This window comes from Gobius niger (assembly GCF_951799975.1).
Source record: "Gobius niger genome assembly, chromosome: 22".
In the NCBI taxonomy this organism is placed as follows: Eukaryota; Metazoa; Chordata; class Actinopteri; order Gobiiformes; family Gobiidae; genus Gobius; species Gobius niger.
The window spans coordinates 17,625,666-17,640,769 of NC_136873.1; the positions used below are offsets into that span (position 1 = coordinate 17,625,666).

Here is a 15,104-nt window from a genome sequence, read left to right on the forward strand (position 1 = left end):
ACGTAACTTTATTTAAATAGGGAACTCGTGGAAGAGCTTGGTAGCTTCTATCGTGAGCTTTTTTGGAGCTATATGACATGTGGGAGAGGCTGCGTATGTGCTCCGTTTGCGTGACAGAGCGCACGGACAAAGACCAGATGGGGATATATTAACTCGACTAAGGTTAGGTAAGAACATATCTCAGTATGTAACAACGGTGGCCTATTCCTTTAAATGTAGGGACTGTGTCTGCTTCTTTAACGTGGGCTGGGAGTTCAAGTTTTAGTCTAGGAGTTTTAGTCTAAGACTCATATTTCACTAACACAAATGCATATTGGCACTAATTATTTGCATTTTCTAAATTTTAACATCATTTTTAAGAAACAGTGAGCGAAAGGGACAGTACTTAGCTGTTGGCATTGTCCGTCTTTCAAGCTGCACTCCTCACGCCCGCCTGGTCCGTAAGCTCTTACTCGCACCACGCCTCTTCTCTCTCTCTACTCTCTTTGTCTTTCACGCATAGTTTTTATCTATGACCGTGCACTCTGCTCCGATGTGAAAACCATCGCGGCACTAAAAAGCTGTTTAGTATCAGTGCGAAATGCAAAGCAAAACCACGCGGTGTTCTATAGTGATCAATCAATCAATCGATGGTTTTGTATAGCCCGATATCACAACAGGAGTTTCCTGACAGGGCCACAGTGATGTACGCTGTAGAGAGTGAGCCCAGTGGCCGCACGCTCAGACATAGAGCTGCGCTGCGTTTGGACTTTCATTACGGATTGATTTTCGTCAAAATGACAGACGTCCTTCAAAATTTTCCGTCAAAGCTAAAAATATTCCATAAATGACCGAGAATTTTCTGTTAATGTCACCTGTTGACTGATTGGTGTTGTGGGTCACTGTGAGGGTCCAGGGCTGTATTAAAGCCCTCATTTATCAACATTGTGTACGTGTATTATAGACCGGAGTGTGCGTGTCATTTATGAACCTGTGTTTGCAATTCATGCAAAACAACCCAGGATCTTACAGGAACTGGAGGTTTTTCACCATAAAGAATGGGCCAAATTAAATAACATTATATAAGGAACCTTCTCCACAACTACCATTGATGTTAAAGAGGGGGTATTATGCTTTTTTCAATCACATAGCACCAGTCTATATCACACTACAATGATGACCAAACCTTCTGTTGGTCTGTAAATGCAGGAAATTAGAATAACTGCCTTGTAACATGTGCAATAATCTCTGTATCAACTGCACTTTATTAACTCTGAGTGACATTCTTGAACGTCGACTGTAACAAGTGAATTTCTCCTTTGTGAGATCAATAAAGGTTTATCTTATCTTGTATAAAATTGCTCTCTCAAAATGGCTGTAGTGAATGTCTTGAAATAGGCCTCTGTCTCTTTAAACAAAAATGTGACAAAAACTAACAAAAAAGTGACAAAAAAGTGACAAAAATGTGACAAAAATGTGACAAAAATTTTAAAAAAAAGGGACAAAAAAAAATGAGAAGAAAAAAAAACCATACAAAAGGTGACACAACACAGCAACAGCGCAAGGAAAAATGTCAATTTTTTTGTGGGTCTTAGCTTTCAAATGAGGTGTTACACAGCCAAAAGAGGACAGAATGCATTCAGTTTAGGCGGGTGGTAAGAGGTTAAAATATGTATTTGTGGAAGTGTCACAATTACGCTAATTTGGGCCAGGCTGGTCAGAGTCCAGGGCTGTTTTTCAGTCCCAGTCCGCCCCTTAAGTAGGCTATAGCCAATCTGTAAGCAGGCGTGGCTTTTGTCACAAAGCATTATCATATGGTTGTTGTTTTTATCACACTACCACTGTACAAAACTGTGTGACTAAAACAAGTCAATGGTGTAGAAGTACTCAGATACAGGAGCAAGGAATTTACTACTAGACCCATCGGTAGGGATGCACCGATACCGATACCAGTATCGGGTATCGGGCCGATACCACATGCTTGTACTCATACTCGTACTCATTCATGAGGTCCCGATACCAGAAACCGATACCATTTGACGTGCAGCCAGCGCACCTACGAGGCGCACCTCTCAGCTGAGGAGAGAAAATAGCAACAAACTGGAGAATAGTTTAGTGTAAATACAATAATCCACATAGAGCTGACTTTATTACAGACTGCGCTCTCTAAATCAGAGTCTGTGCTGGATTTAACCAGAGCTAAATGTTGCTGCAGCGTCTGCAGTGTTTACAACAAACAGGCTAACGTTGCTAACTCGCGGCTAGCGCACTTTTGGCCATTCTGACGCCGTTTTAAGCCCAGGGGTTTATTCTTCTGAAAAACTAACCCAGCGACTAAAAAGTCCTCAGAAAATCCAAATAAAAGAGATACAGCATGTCCATATTGAGCGAAAATGAGCTGCAGCAGAACAATGAAAACGCTGTAGCTACTCGCTAAGTTGCTACAAAACACACGAGAAAATCTACACGGAGTTGAAGTAAAGACGAAAAGAGACCATTTAAGTAACATCTCAATACTATTGTTACGATAGATAGATAGATGATACTTTATATATATAAATAAAAATATATGAATAAAGCACGGGAATTGGGGAGCTTTTGGACATGGGCTTTTCTGTCTATGATGGACAGTGCAATAAAAAATAAAAATTATATTGAATGAAAAATAAAAATAAATAATAAATGGCATCAGCACAATTCTAATATAACTGCTCTTAAATGCGTCGCCTATTTTACTTAAGGAAAAGTACATGAGTAAATTAACTAATTACAAACCAATCTGCTGTGGAAAAAAGTAAGAATGTTGAAGAAAATGCCTTGTACTCGTATCGGTATTCGGTATCGGCGAGTACTTAAATCCAAGTACTCGTACTCGTATCGGTTTTAGAAAAAGTGGTATCGGTGCATCCCTACCCATCGGCCACCACTAACCCCTCACTCATTCATGTCATGCACCACATTCATACACAGGCAAAGGGAGTGAAGTGCCTTGCTCAAGGACAGCGTATCTGCATGCACCAGCGGGAGCAGGGAGTGGAACCTTTCAGTCATACGCTGACCCACTTTTCTTACCGCCGTGCTTCAAATGGGGGAAAAAAAACAATAATAACCAGCCAATGCCACACCAATTATGACATTATCGGCCGGTAAATCATGATTACGTAATCGTCCTTTATTACGTTATTGGTTTCATGGAGTCATTTGTCTAATGATTATACACACAGCGTATTTCAGGAATCATGCATTCTGAGTCAGATTATCAGAGGACATTAAATTACCAAAATAATGGCCGGGTCTGCAATTTGCTGTATTTTTTTCCACTGTGATCTTTATCTTTCAAAGCCAATACATAAAATACAATCTTTTAATGAGCTCTAATTAAGCTCCGCGCTGGTTCGACACTTCCCCACTTCCAGGAGATAAGTGAGCAGGCATCCAGGCGCACCATACAGAGCGCGGCTAATTATCCACACGCCAATAACCCGCGTGGGCCTCTGATTAGCTGCCGACAATCACAGCCTCCCCGGCACACTCCGCTGGCTCTGCAGCTCCCCGCGGTCCTGGACACTGACTAAGAGGCTCCCACTCTGGGCTCGAGCATCTGCAGCAGCTGGAGAAACCGCTGCGAAGAGGCCGGATCACTGGTCACAGTAGAGACTCTTTTGTTTTGATGAAAGCGGCTCCAGTTTGGGTAAACCCATAGGAATTATTTCTATAGCCAAATCAAAAGGTATGTTGCAACTTTAGATATTGATGGGGTTTTGGGGTCTGTGAAAGACAGTGAAAGTTGGAGAAGAGCAACACATTCAGCAGACACAGTAAAACACTGAGATATGGTCAATCAATTCCTTTACATATTTTCTGGGTGTGGACCCGCTGACCTTCCTGAGCTTGAGTTTTCCACGGATAATCAACCCCTACCCCACTAGAGAGGAAAGGACTTTACGGTGTTTATGAAGCACCTCTCACAGACATGGTCACAAAGCGCTTCACATGGAACAATTTTTACATTCACTCCACAAACGGTGGAGCTAAGCTTGGTATGGAGCTTCAGTTTCCCCTGGGGCAGAGACACGACTGCACACACCTGCGCCAACTGACCACTAAGTAACTCTGACCACCACCATTCATTCACACACTCACACAAATTCAACCTGGCCTATTGTGCATGTTTTTAGTGGTCGGGATACGGGGAGAATATGCAAACTCCACACAGAAAGGCCTCGTCCAGGTGGGAATCGAACCCGGGACCTTCTGGCTGTGAAGCACGAGCGCCACCTGCTGCACCACCGTATTTTCTTTAAATTAAGGGGAGACACTACAGGTTTTGGGCCACATTGGTCTCTGAACATATAAGCTTTCACCCGGAGACCAATAATACACCGAATCTTCACAAAAACATGTTTAAATGTTGCACTGATTCAATGTTCCCCCATAGACTTATATGGGAGAACACAATTTCAAGGGCCTTTTTCTCAAAACACATTTTTCTGTCATTGTGGCGACACTATGTCCACGTCAGTCGGACCTAAAGACTTCACATTTTCCAGCCTTGGACTGAACAATATTTGGAAGATTTTTTCAGAGGGATTTTTTATTATTTAATCCCTAAGCCCCATTTATTGAGTTTTGAATGTCAAAAAATAAGGCGAAAATTAAATTTTTACAAATTTTTACACTAAAAAACAGCTTATTTTAAAACTAAACAAGAAATCCATAATCCACTCTGAAAAAGTCTTTGCAACTCATTTATCAATAAAATAAAACCATACATTTGAATGGAATTCTATCCATTATTCTGATTTCGTCGCCGAAAAGATGGGAAATTTGGGGCATTTTAAGGCATAAAACACCTTGTTCTTATATGAAAAGATAAAATGACAGAAAATAAATTCAAATCAAATAAATAACCAGTTATGATGACATCATTAATATGACGTTAGCATTATCAATGCTAATGTGAAATTAAAGCAATACTAAGTAACTTATTTACTTAAGACTGTCTCACGCACATGCATATCAGTGTGCCAAGTGTTAAATTCAGCCCAAAACACATGAAGTCAGAGGTAGGTTCAATAATCGAATGTGCAGAGCAGATCTTATCTAGTTTAATGATAAAAGTCTTATGTTGCCAAAGGAAGAGTCCCAAAAGAACCACGTGCAGCATGCGTTATATGACGGTACAAACGAAAGAGAACCTGCACCAGCTCATGGAAATCAGCTGATAGAGTTCATAAATCAGCTGATAGAGTTCATAAATCAGCTGATAGAGTTCATAAATCAGCTGATAAAGTTCATAAACAAACTTTTTTAATTGTAGTTCATTTAAGAGACACAGATCAGAGGAAACATCTCATTGAAGATTTGTTGAAATCCTTCACACCAATTTTCTTCCTTTAGGTTTGGCTCATCTATTCACTATTTATCATTCTGAAATCATTATCTTATTTCATTTTATTTTATTTAACACACAAAGGTAAAGGCATAAAGATAACAGGGTGAATGTTCAATAGGTTTTCATATGTGCATGATGTTTCTTTTATAGCACTGTCAAGGATTGGAGCAATACTCGGTATTTTCTTCCTTCATTTCCATCATCCTGAATAATCCACACGGTAATCATGACTCAAATGTTTTTTTATCGTGACATTTCTAGTATTGATATTCAAAAAGTAGCCATTTTGTGTTGATATATTGATAAATTGGCAGTTTTACGTTATTGCATTGCTGCATCTGTGGAGCTCCTTCATCCTTTTTTCCCCCCAAGTCAGTTCTTTGATGAATGTAGAATGTGTGGAGTAAGTCATGTGGTGAAACTCTCTTTTAGGGGCATCCTTACCCCACAAGGGACTCCACATGTTTTAGTGGTAGTCCCAGCCCAAAGGCTTGTGTCCACATGCCTGGGAGTGTGTTGAAGCTACCTGTCGCAGCTTGAGGTAGAAGGTGTCGCTGAAGGTCTTGCGGCTGAAGTACCAGAAGCGTTCGTTGGTGGGATACACTCGGACCAGGGTCTCCAACAGAAAGCGGACCGGCTCCACCACCTCCGTCACCACCAGGTCTACGGCCACGGTCAGGTGCACCTGCTTATCTGCAACACAACACAGTCACATAGTCAGGCTACATGGTTCATTCACGTGGCACCAGAACATCACATAACCTGTAGCCTACTTGTCCATACGCAGACAAACAGGGACAACAACGGAACACAGCTTTAACTAAATGTAGGGCCGGACACAATGGGCTGATCTCCGACAAAGATCGACAGTTAGTTCCTGCCCTGATAGAGTCTGGTTCGCTCTGAACTGTGGAGCTTAATCCGGCCAAACAGGAAATAGAGCAGCAACAATATCTGGATTCTCAAAGTAAACACGCGCTGCAAAGATCAGAATATGTCGTTTCCACTCTTCCTCAGGAACCTCCAGGCCAGCAGGACAGGACCTCAGTTGGTCTTTAGTGGTACTACTTAAACTATAAAATGGCAAATAACAATGGCTGTTGGTTACTGATTAAAAGCAGTAACTTGGGAGCCACTGATCTGTGTTGCTCACAGTTTGTTGTTTGTAATGTAAGTCAAGGGACCATTTAAACAAATGCCTCAGGAAAATATAACCAGCACTTTGTTTGAAACATGCCCCGTTGTAGTGTAGACCAGGGGTGTCCTTTCTTCATGGAGGGAAGCATGTTGAAGTGTATCGAGCACGGGCCACAGATCGGGGCTCCGTGCAGTCAAACATTCCACAGGGTGTCTTTAAGAGAGGTGTAACCCATTCCCCACACCTTTATTAAGGCTTGGAAACTTAATGTCAGCTCTGTCTCTGGTTTTAATTGTGTGGAATCATTAAACCTGCAGTAAAACGTACCATCTTTGGCGATGTGTGCCTATGGTGTGCCTAAAGGGTGGTGCACTTTGGGGTAGGTTGTGTGGTCAGCACATGAAAGCCTTGAAGCAGCCTTGAAGGGCACGAGCAAAGAGCCCAGTTCTCAACCGGCTGGGGCTCATGCTCATTAACAGCTGGCCATCGGTGCTTATCCATGAGACTTTATTCACTGATTATCAGTTAAAGCGTTTACTTTTACACCCCTGGTTTATAATGTATTTTTGAACAACTCAAATATTTCTTTCCATTTCACTGGTTTCAAATGAGCAGATTTCTTGACAGTGCTTGAACTCTCAGAGTGGACTGACCCAGCCCGCCAACCTCCAGTGAAGACATGCTGACTCAGCACGCTGCCGAGCTGGGAGCTCTGTGCTCAGAATATACTGTATGCTGTTACACAGTAAGTAAGAAAAGGGTCCATTGCCGTTGGGCTGCTACATCGACATTGTACTAGCTTAAACTCCTCTGATGTTTGCTGGGTGACTGTGGACAAAGGGGAACTTTGATTCAGATGTTATGGCAATGTCCTGAAGGTATGAGGACAGAGGAGAGACTGGCTGTGCGTGTCAAAAGCAGTCAAAAAAGGTATGGAGGCACTCCGGAGTAGCAAAAATTAAAAATCCTTTATTAATGCATGGACAAGGAGGTTAAAAAACTGCAACACGTTTCGACAGCTATGTCTTCATTAGGGCGATTTTTGTCCTGAAGGTATTTGGACTCAAATAGTCACTGTACTTTCTAGATTATTAAATGTTAACTCTTTGTCCATCAGTGTTTAGTGGGTCACAGAGCTGCTCAATTACAGAAAAAAGGGATTATAAAATAAAATGGCCAATCTCGCCTTTATAGCAGCAAAAAGAACTGTTACGATGAATTGGAAAATACATGAATTAAATTGCTTCACGATAGATAAATGGTTGTATGAACTCTCTGATCTGATGGACATGGAGCAAGTTATCCATGGCAATGATGGAACACGCTTGTACTTTGAGCTAGGGCTGTGCAATTAATCGAAATTCGATTACAATTTCGATTACAACAGTAAACGATTACAAAATTAGCATAATCGCAACATTTTATTTTTTTTTCAAATTTTTTATTTTTATTTTTAATTTTTGGATTTTTGTCTTTTTCTGCTGGATTTTTGTCTTTTTTTGATGGATTTTTGTAAATTTTTTAATGGATTTTTGTCACTATATTTGCTGGATTTTTGTCTTTTTCTGCTGGATTTTTGTCTTTTTTTGATGGATTTTTGTAATTTTTTTAATGGATTTTTGTCACTATTTTTGCTGGATTTTTGTCTTTTTTTTGATGGATTTTTGTCATTTTTTTGATGGATATTTGTCACTTTTTTGATGGATTTTTGTCATTTTTTTGATGGATTTTTGTCACTTTTTTGCTGGATTTTTGTCATTTTTTTAATGGATTTTTGTCTTCTTTTTTTTGCTGGATTTTTGTCACTTTTTTGCTGGATTTTTGTCACTTTTTTGATGGATTTTTTTAAAGGCAACAAATAATCGTTTGAATAATCGTGATTTCAATTATGACAAAAATAATCGTGATTATTATTTTTTCAATAATCGAGCAGCCCTACTTTGAGCAACTCTGTAACATTGTTGGTGAAGAGCAGTACTACCTCCTCAACATCTGGGAGCCTAGACCCAGCCCAGTGCCTGGTCAGCCCTGTTAGCCGAGCATATCCACTGCCAAGGCCAGGGCCAAACCAGGCTGACCAGGCAAACGTTCTGGGGCCGACCTCTGGCTGTGGCCAAAGTGCTGAACCGAGACTAATGTGACGTGAACAGACTGCTGGCCGCTGTTTGGCAAACAGCAGAGAGGGGACCGCAATGAAACCTGTTCTTTACAGTTACACTCGAATCAATCATAACTGCAAGTCATTGAGAGTCATTGGCCTCAAGTCCAAGTTACTGCGGTATGCAAAAGTTTGGGCACCCCTTTAACTTTTCCACATTTTGCCATACTATGGATCATAAACATAAATATATTTTAATTGAAACTTTATGTGAAAGAAACACATTAAGTGACACACAATCATGAAGTGAAATTAAATGTATACATGATTTAGATCTTTTTTTATAAATAAAAAACTGAAAAGTGTGATGCGCAAACGTATAGGCCCCACTTTCCTTTTAGTGCAACCAATTGCCTTCAGAAGTTTCCTGATGATTTCTGAATGATCACATGTTAAAGTCGACCTGTGTGTTTCTAATGTCAGTTCAAATACAGCTGCTCTGTGATGGTCTCAGAGGTCTGTTAAGAGACTATTGTGGAGCAGAAGCATCATGAAGTCAAAGAACACACCAGACAGGTCCGGGATAAAGTTATTGAGAAGTATAAAGCTGGGTTTGGTTATAAAAAGATTTCCACAGCTTTGATCATCTCTCAATGTACAGTTAAATCCACCATCCAGGACTGGAAAGAGTCTGGCATCACTGCAAACCTACCAAGACCCGGCCGTCCTCCTAAACTTACTGACCGAACAAGGACAGCGCTGACCACAGCTGTTACCAAGAAGCCTATGATGACCCTGGATGAACTGCAGAGAGCTACAGCTCAGGTGGGGGAAACTGTCTACAGAACAACTATTAGTCGTACACTGCACAAATCTGGCCTTTATGGAAGAGTGGCTTCTTCTGGCAAACAGAAAACAGGACTTCTTATGGTTTTCTTTTAAAAATGTCTTGTTCTAGCCACTCTGTAAAATCTGCATTATCTTAAAAATACAACAAAGTAATGTATTCTGGCTAAGCTAGCGCTAACATCAAGAACAGCTGAAACAACGGACAATATGTGAAGCATAGAGGGGCTGAAAAACACTACACATTTGTGTCGCCTTTTGGATGCTTTCATTTAGTCTAAACAGTGGAAGAAAATCAGGCAACTTAACTCACTCAGACTTAAAACAGAAAATGACATGCTGTCCCCACCCACTCCCCCTTCTCTGTCCAGAAGGGGAGTGACAGTCAACCAATCACTGTGACGTGCAAACTCTCAGCAGAAAGGCGAGCTTCAGTTGTTCCTAGTGAGCTACTAAGCAGGGGCGGATCTCGAGGGGTGGCACGGGGTGGCAGCTGCCAAGGTCTTGCCGCCCCCGCTGCCACCTCACTGATGTCGGCCAGGTTTTGTCCTTGTCTGAAACTGTCTACATTCTCGAGTAGTCATCAACCTGGCACTTTAGAAATGCATTGTTTCAAGGACTAGTTGCAATCCAGATCTTGAAAGCCTGATTCATTCAATAGTTTTTTTTGGTCTGTATTAATGTGATGTGATTTTAACAATTGCCTTGCAACTTTGTAACATGTGTTTCCACCCCAGACGTTATCCCTAACCCTGCTTGCCACCCCGTGATTTTTTTTCTAGATCCGCCCCTACTACTAATTTGAACACATTAGAAGGTTCTAGGGTAGCTTTTCTTACTTTCCCCCAAATTGAGAAGCTTTTCAAGTGTAATACAGTGTCTTTGCGTCCTTTAAAAGCGCTATGTAAGTCCCATGCATTATTGTTGTTATTTAGTATCCTTATTACATTGGTACATTTTAAAACTCTAGCAGCAACCTTTCCTCCGGCTAAGCTTCGCTACCAAAATATCACAATGTTTTTTAAGAAAAGTGAACAAAAACAGCCCACCCACATCCCACTTCATCAACCGCAAACAAGGTACAACAAATTCCAGTCCGTTGTCCAAAGTCGCCCGGTTTTATCCCAACTGAATTGCCAAATGTGTCTGGCCTGCAAAAAGGCAGACGTTTATCACATGAGGTTAAGGTTCTTACAGTTTATTCAGATGCACTTCCTGCCTACAGCTGCTCAGACTAATACAATGTTTCTTGTTTGATGTCGGCTTCAGGGGTAGAACAGGGTCTACAGCAAAACTTAAACATTTTGCCCTGGCTATAACTATGATAAGCTTTGAACTGGATTTTCTTGTCAGCATTAGAGAACAAGCTTTATGTCTTCAAAGACCGTAAATGCTGCTGTTGCCTGGTCAGGCCACACAAGACCGCACCAAGAAGTGTACTTAATAACAACTTACCACCCGACTGTTCAAAAGCCCATTATTTGTCTCCGGGGGCTGAGGTTATTATAGTGTTTTGAGCAGAAACTCGATAATGTCAGGGGGACACGTTGTGCGCACAGCTTGGAAACCCCGCGGCCCCTGTTGCATTACTCCGTGTGTGAAAATATGCCAAGCCCTGACAGGTTTGGGTCAAGGGGCCGCGCTGGAGGATAGACGTGGGGCCTGAAAATGGATGAATGCAATTATCACATCCAGACTGCGGTGCAAGCGTTGCATAAATCCTCGACGCGACCTTGAGCGGGGAGCGGTCCCCAGACGCGTTTGTCACAACAGTGGAAGGAGAAAAAATCCTCCTGCAAGAGGATTTTTACACTTTCAAATTGCCTCGCTTCAATAAGTGAATTAAACACGCGGATGTTTTTCAGTTTGGCACGGTGACAAGTTCCAAACCAAACTATTGGCAGTTCGTGTGTCCTCCAGGGAGCTCCGTTTGTCAAGGTGTCTCCTGTTTGAGCTCATCTTTGAAAGGTCTGTTTGCATTTTGGTGAATGTGGTGGTCTTTCTACTAAACGTGACTTTGGAAGCTTTTGCTCTCAAACCTCAAAAGTGTGAGATTAGATCACCTGCACCAGCATTAGTTAATGCAAGGGGCAGCAGTGGCTTCGGCTTCTGCCCACTCGTCTCAAAGCTGGAGGTTCAATCTCAGCTCTGGCCAGTGCATGCTATAGACAGTATAATAGTTCATGTCTAGAGAGAGAGCAAAGGTCCTTTTTGGAGAACGAAGATCTGTTCTGTTAAGCCTGGGGTGGATCCATTGAGGTCGTATTGCAGCCAGGGGCACAGGGAAGAACATAGTATTGATCTGATAAATTCTAATGTGCCATCAACACACTGGAAATAAAGGGCTTTGCTCTCTCTGTACATTGTCACATTTTTCAACGGGTAACTTTACTTTTATAAACTTAGATTAGATTATTCTTTAAGCCCCAGTGTGTTCAGTCGGACTGAAGGGCAGCCTCAGTCGGAATAACTGTCCGAAACACGAGCGATACCTTTGGGCGTGTCTTCATTCAGCGATTGGAAGGCAGCCATATTGGGGTTCCACTTGCCAGAGATCACGTAGGCTTTCCCATCTGAGCTCTTCCCCATCGACTCCTGTTGGAACAATATTATAATCAGGGGTGGCCAATATTGACTTTATTGATGGTTTCTTGCCATTGACAATTACAATTATTATCGTACAAAATAATCACAAAAATTGCAACAAAAAGAAAAAAAGAGGTTATATGGGCATTTTCAAATGCATAAGTGACCTTAATTGTGTTGTCATTTTATTAAGTTAATTATAATAATGCACATGCCTCAGTGTTGTTTTTGGCAGCTCTTTTAGTCTTAGTCTTCTGTTCAGTAGCATGTTGTTCATCAACATTCTATATTACTGCTACAGGTTTGGCACTTGAAACAAGCCCAGCACGCCTAAAGAGACACACTAGTGCCTAACACTGCCCATGTTAAAATGAGTTTTACTGTAGGACGTCTGGTTAGGTCTTTGCTTCGTTAGGTGACGGTACTGTAGCTAATAAACTAATGACATTAGCGATCAAACACAACCGCTGTGGAGGTGCTTTAGCCTCACGCTAGCTTTCACGCTGACATCAGAGCAGTCGCTCACTTTAGTTTCGAAGGTAAAAAAAAACTAAAAACCTTTAAAGGTAGCTAATGTTTTTAGAGCCCGATGCCCCCGTCACACAACAACTCACTTCTGATTGGCTGATAGCCATAGTCAAATTTATTCACCGCAGAAGTGTCGTTGAATGCACTATCCTGACATTACTTTTATTGGAGAACTTCAAGCCTTGAGCTATAGGCACAGACTGGAGGGGGAGAGGGGGAGTCGATGTGAGCTTAAAGCCCCGCTTACAAGCTCTGGTTACCAACGGTCTGACAAACCACTTTCTCCCATTTTAGTCTTGTCTCATTAATGTAAACTCATCAACGTCACATCACGTTTAGCTCAAAGAGCTCTTTTTAGCTTGTCATCGTTGCGTTATCGTCATTACAAAAGGCGGGTCAACAAAATTAAATCGTGATAGTCTTCATTGGCTGCTTTTCAGTGAATGAATAATTAGATAGAATAGTCAAATGCAAATTCAGGTTTAAAATAGGGATGCACCGATCAGATACTGAATATCGGAGCCGATACTGAATTTTTAAAAACAACTTTCACCGACTTAATCTAATTGAATATCAAGCTCTGAACCTGGAGAATCGCTGAGTCGGTTCTACACCCCGCAAATGTACTTTTGATCGCCGCACAAAACACCGCAGCTAGCAGCAGCATGCTAATGCTAACACAACTAATCAAAGCTGGGACAGAGACGGCAGTAATAAAGACATAATGTTCACTGAAGGTCTCAGTGTTATTCATTTAGGTTAAGAATAACTGAAATAACATATTTGGAATGATCAGAATAATGTTGTGAGTTGTTTATTAATGTACCAAAAGTCATGTACCAAAGGATATTTAGTGTAGTGTATTTTGCCACTTCTAGTTATCAATAGATTATAGATGGTACAAATTTAAGCACCATACCTTTTTAGTAGTGTAATAGTATTTCTTGCGGATGTTGAATTGTCTTAATTATTATGATCTGGATATACTTGTTTCAAAGAATAATATTCATTTACAGTATGCAGAAGTAGGATTTTCTCACCATTTCCAGCAGGCGCATGTCACTGTTGCTGACCTTTTGTCCTGGGCTCAGCAGCATCCCAAAACACCTAAAGGTCAGAATACAAAACATGTTTGTCAACTATTGCTGCTCAAACATTACACTTTAGTGCAAGGTTGGCTTCTTAAAATACTTCAGACACCTTAGCCTTGGAGACTCGCACACGGCAACTTGGTCTTAGAAGAATGTGTGTCGAGAAAATACCTCAAGGAGAAAGTCGGATGATATTTAGAAATATAAACTGCCAGTAGAGCAGAGTCTTGTGCTCCACAGAAAACAACAAAAAAGGTAGACGGACTAGATATGCAGGTTTACTGAGACAAAACACCACCCAAATGAATCTGATGATATCATTTCAACAATCCCGCAGAACAATTTAGCAGAAACTCACAAACCCTCTAGGATGTAACATAGAAGAATCATGTTGATGATAATTCCCTCATAATATAATGTTTGCAGCAATATATTTGTGCAGTTACAAACAATTGTATAGAAAAGGACTCGAATGTGTGATGTGGCCTATGTTGCGTAACCGATTCCTGCAAAGTCATGGAGCTGTGGGGATTATATATCAGTGAGTTGGCTGTGCTGCAGATGGCAGCGATCCAGCCACCTCAGGACTTAAACAAGGTGTGCTCTGACATAACGCACTCGAGGCTAACAACCCACAACCTAAGCTTAAAGTGCCATCGCGATCCAATCACTGAGTCACTATCGCAATGGAACTGCCCCCTTATTGGGGGGGAGGGGCTTGAGTGGCCGGATGATCCCTGGGGAGTCCGGCCGCTGTAGAGTCTCCCGTGACAAACAGGTCTCAGCTGACCCTCTTCGGGGTCATTTACCAAGCGTTTGCTAATGCACAAAACCAATAGCACGTGCAAAATTGGAGCAGCAGGGGAGTCAACTACACATTTTTCATTCACACAGCATTCTGTCATTTACATATCAGATTTGGGGCCCAAAACTAAAACAGGCAAGTTCATACTTACCTGTATTTAGCACATTTTAGTCATTTCTATATGTGATAGTTATACTCCAGTTTTAGGTGATGAAAACTCAGAAGGTTTTACAGTTTTAAGTTGAGATGAGCCTTGAAACAATGGAGAAATTCTCTTGTTACATCAACTCTCAACAAACAAATGGTCAGGAAATGTGCTATTAAAGAGCTATACAACGACTTAAAGATAGATATGTTCTTACCTTAGCTTTGACGACTTCTTTAGGACCTGTCTGATCTTCCCCCGTGCCTTCAGTCACGTAAACACAGCACAGACGGCGTTAGCATTTAGCCTCTCCCTCTCTCCTCTATAGCTCCAAAACAGGTCAAGATAGAAGCTACCAAGCTCTTCCACGTTTTCCCTATTTAAATATGGTTACGTGAAGTGTTCCACTACAAAGTATAATTACACAAAATTAAACAATGTGGATTTTCTAAGCGGATAAAAGGGGGGACTATATTGTAAGGCGCAATAATAC

The 15,104-nt window shown here is 41.3% G+C and overlaps 1 protein-coding gene across 2 annotated transcripts in view; it reads right to left on the reverse strand.

Annotated features, from left to right (window-relative positions):
* Positions 1-15,104, reverse strand: part of rabgap1l (RAB GTPase activating protein 1-like) — a 214,102-nt gene that overhangs the window by 175,127 nt on the left and 23,871 nt on the right. For both annotated transcript variants that reach the window (XM_079580926.1, XM_079580925.1), the window contains exons 8-10: positions 13,611-13,677; positions 11,949-12,051; positions 5,901-6,067 (exon numbers count right to left, since the gene is read on the reverse strand). In XM_079580926.1, coding sequence (XP_079437052.1) covers positions 5,901-6,067; positions 11,949-12,051; positions 13,611-13,677 — 337 coding nt within the window. The remainder of the gene's footprint in view (positions 1-5,900; positions 6,068-11,948; positions 12,052-13,610; positions 13,678-15,104) is intronic.